Raw genomic sequence first — 3,407 nt, forward strand, 5'->3', positions numbered from 1 at the left:
GTTTTTGGAGTACCATTTCTCATTTTGACTCCTTTTGACAAGCATTCTTTTAGAGTATGTAGGTTCTTATGTAATCGGAAAGGAAAGGAAATAATATATAGAAGGATTATAACTAGCCTAACTAGACTATAATTCTAAAGAAATCAAAATTTTTTTAGAATGCTTCCAAGGAGAAAAAATAATTAAATGAGTTCATTAATTAAACTTTAATAATATGAGGCCAAGTATGAGGCACAACCATATTTGCCATATTTGCACTATTCTACTGCTGTACTTGTGAACTTGATGTGATTTTAAATATGTATGTGATATTAAATGCTTAAAACTAATAAAGAACAGAAGAATGGATTAAATAAAACTCACATTTCACCAAATACTTTAATTAAAATAAGCATCAACAGTGAATCTACAAACGTTGTTTCTAACGAAACAGTTACAAGCCGGCTCCAGACGCACATCTGACAAGCATGTTTCTGGACATTGGATAGAACGATGTCTATAAGAACTGACAGACGAACACACACACTCAGTTTTCGTATCTTTATCTGGACAAGTGAAGGTCACGTGTTTTGCACAAGGCTTGGTATTGCGTTCATAGTTGTCATTGCTAAGTTCAGGACAGCTTGGTTTTTCGGGTGTTGGTAGACATTTGCAATCCTGGAAATAATTTCGATATTTAAAAGTATTAGTTGCAGAAATTAACTATTGGAGAGTTATATGAAACTAGAGGTCCGCCCCGGCTTCGCCCGTGGTACATATTTCGTAATAAAAGGTAGCCTATGTCCTTTCTCGGGTATCAAAATATCTCCATACCAAATTTCATGCAAATTGGTTCAGTAGTTTAGGCGTGATTGAGTAACAGACAGACAGACAGAGTTACTTTCGCATTTATAATATTAGTATGGATAAAATCGACAATCATCAATGTGTTGAAACATTGAAATACAAGTAACTGATTTGTATAGTATTGCGTGAAGAATTTAAAAAGGAAAGTAACTTGTTACAAATAGGATTAAAGCTGTAGCCAATCTTAGCGTGAATCCATGAAAATGAATAAACTTAATACAATAAAAAAACAAACAAATAAAACACTATGTGGTTGAAAAACTTCTTTGCATCTAGAAATAAGTTACACAAGTATCCTGATATGGATATAGGAATAGAGATAGTAGAGATTCATATTTGTATTTCAAGGGATAATATCTAGCTGATTATAATACACCTAGGTCGTCTGCTCAAATTATTCTGTCTCGATATTCTTCTTCTCTTAGCAGTATGTACCATACTTTTAACTATATCTTCTTCTTCCTGATCAATATAACTCAAATATCTCATCAGATCTCTTACCGGCAGTTTACGTCGAATTCTCAAACACTTAGGTCGTCTACCAAGACTTTTCTGTCTTGATATTCTTCTTCGTTTAGCAGCATCTCGCATACTCATCATGTAGTTACACCAGGTTTCGTTGCAGGAACATGATGCACCTGTTAATTAAAAAAAAATAACATTAAACAGTGGAACTTCTTTATCGGGGTTGGAAAAAAAAATTAGTGTAACATTTCTTCGTTACGCGTGACATTTTTCCGTTACGCGCCATCTTTTTCTTATCCCTACCACGCGTGATTCGACGTTTTTCTGTAAAGTTGCGTATAGTAAATTATTTTTTGAAAAATAAGGTCATAAAGAAGTTTCACATCTTACGTGTGCACACCAGTACACGCACACATTTTTTTTGTAGATAAAGACAAAGGGACTTTTCAATGCTATTAGACGTTTATAAGGAATGAGGAACAATATAAACGTAACTTTTTTCTATTTTCAAGAAAATTAAAATTAAGTGAAATCATTTTTTGTGTATAGATGTAATAAATTTGCATGCTGTTGATGAGGGTTGAACATGCTGAGAAACTGTAACATCATTGGATACCAGTAAACAACTGATAAATTAATGAATTTGAAGTGTTGGAACAATCTCGATGAATTTTATGGAATTCTAAAAACTTACAAAGAAAATATTGTTGAATACAATAATTTAGAATAGCGAATATGATAACGTTCTTCTATTATAAGTCTGTTAAACATTATGATGTTGATATAGAAACTTTGAATTTTCTCAGCACTTTAATAGGTGTAAAAAATAACCAGATTGCGATTAAAATAAAGTTAAGTAAATAATAAGATATTTCAATTTCCCCCTTTACGATAACATCCGACACTACACTTATTTTTAATATTGATATTATTTTCATTGTTGAAATGTAAATAAAAAGCCTACCCATGTTTATAAAACATTTCTGTGATGGTAAAAATTTTGACAAAACAAAACCAACTAGATTATTCAAAGGCCAGAGAGTGCACGTAAGCCCGTTCATATTTTTCATGTTATTTTGAGTTTTGTTTAGTTTAGTTGTATTTTTTTTAGTTTTTGTTATGTTTTCAGATTTTTTTCTATTGTAGTTTATCTTTATCACAAGTTTATCACTATAAAAAATGAATTCCTATTTCCCTGGGTCACGGCATCACGCGTGAACGACTGGACCGATTTGGATAATTCTTATTTTGATGTGTTCGTTATTGTCAGGAGAAGGATCTTAGGAGGGAAAAATTCAAGAAATTTTCGCCAAAATTAAGATAATGAAAACATAATGGGCATATAAACTTCATGGGTTTGACAATTTGCCCGAAGACATGTCAACGTCGTTTGTTGGATCAGCTAGTTCGCTGATATTCTAAGATAATCTTCTTCAAAAAATAGAAGGTTCAACGAATAGTTCAAAAAAAGGTTCCAATATCTACTAGGTATATTATTTCAATTCGATAAAATATCAATATGTTGCCCATAAATCGAGCTTCCGACCGCGACGCGTGAAAAGCAACAGTACATTATAGTACAGGAGCGTGTCATAAATTATTCATTAAAACATTTTCACGTACACGCCAGCCACGGTTAAGTCGGCGATGTCGAAATTTACATATTTCGCTAGAGATTTACGCTCAAAACTTGTTAATTTTGTTCCATAATATTTCATTTTGTCGTAATATTATAGTTTGTTGTGTTAACTTTTAACAGTCAATATAGTTTTAATATTGCTAATCGCTATGATTTTAAATAATTTTTATCCCCAATTTTCTTAAGACCAGCAGCTGTGCCGGTTTCACTCGAGAATTAACTCGCGTCATTGTTATTCTGATGTATATTAATGTAAAGTTTTATCCAAATCCGTCCAGTTGTTTTGTCGGGAAAGAGTAACAAACATACATATTCTCACATTTATGATATTAGTAGGATAGTCCAGTCATGGGCTGCTGCTTGTGTCCTACAACAATTTAAAATGATCTAAAGAGCCTCTGCGTGTTGAATCTATGACCTCGAAAAATTACGCACTTAAAATCATGTCCTAACCTAT

The 3,407-nt window shown here is 32.4% G+C and overlaps 1 protein-coding gene across 1 annotated transcript; it reads right to left on the reverse strand.

The window, feature by feature from the left end:
- Nucleotides 1-378: 378 nt before the first annotated feature.
- On the reverse strand, nt 379-2,282 carry LOC123703010. The gene is made up of 3 exons (XM_045650879.1): nt 2,276-2,282; nt 1,348-1,484; nt 379-657 (listed from the first exon to the last, which is right to left on the reverse strand). The coding sequence occupies exons 1-3, from the start codon at nt 2,277-2,279 to the stop codon at nt 379-381; spliced, it is 420 nt and encodes a 139-aa protein (XP_045506835.1). The 5' UTR covers nt 2,280-2,282.
- Nucleotides 2,283-3,407: the final 1,125 nt, after the last annotated feature.

Source organism: Colias croceus, chromosome 25 (assembly GCF_905220415.1).
Source record: "Colias croceus chromosome 25, ilColCroc2.1".
Taxonomy (NCBI): Eukaryota; Metazoa; Arthropoda; class Insecta; order Lepidoptera; family Pieridae; genus Colias; species Colias croceus.

Bases quoted from the DNA above. Each gene is read 5' to 3' on its own strand.
- LOC123703010 (XM_045650879.1), bottom strand. The intron at 658-1,347 runs GTAAGAGATCTG...AATTATTTCCAG, and splicing joins GAATTCGACGTAAACTGCCG to GATTGCAAATGTCTACCAAC.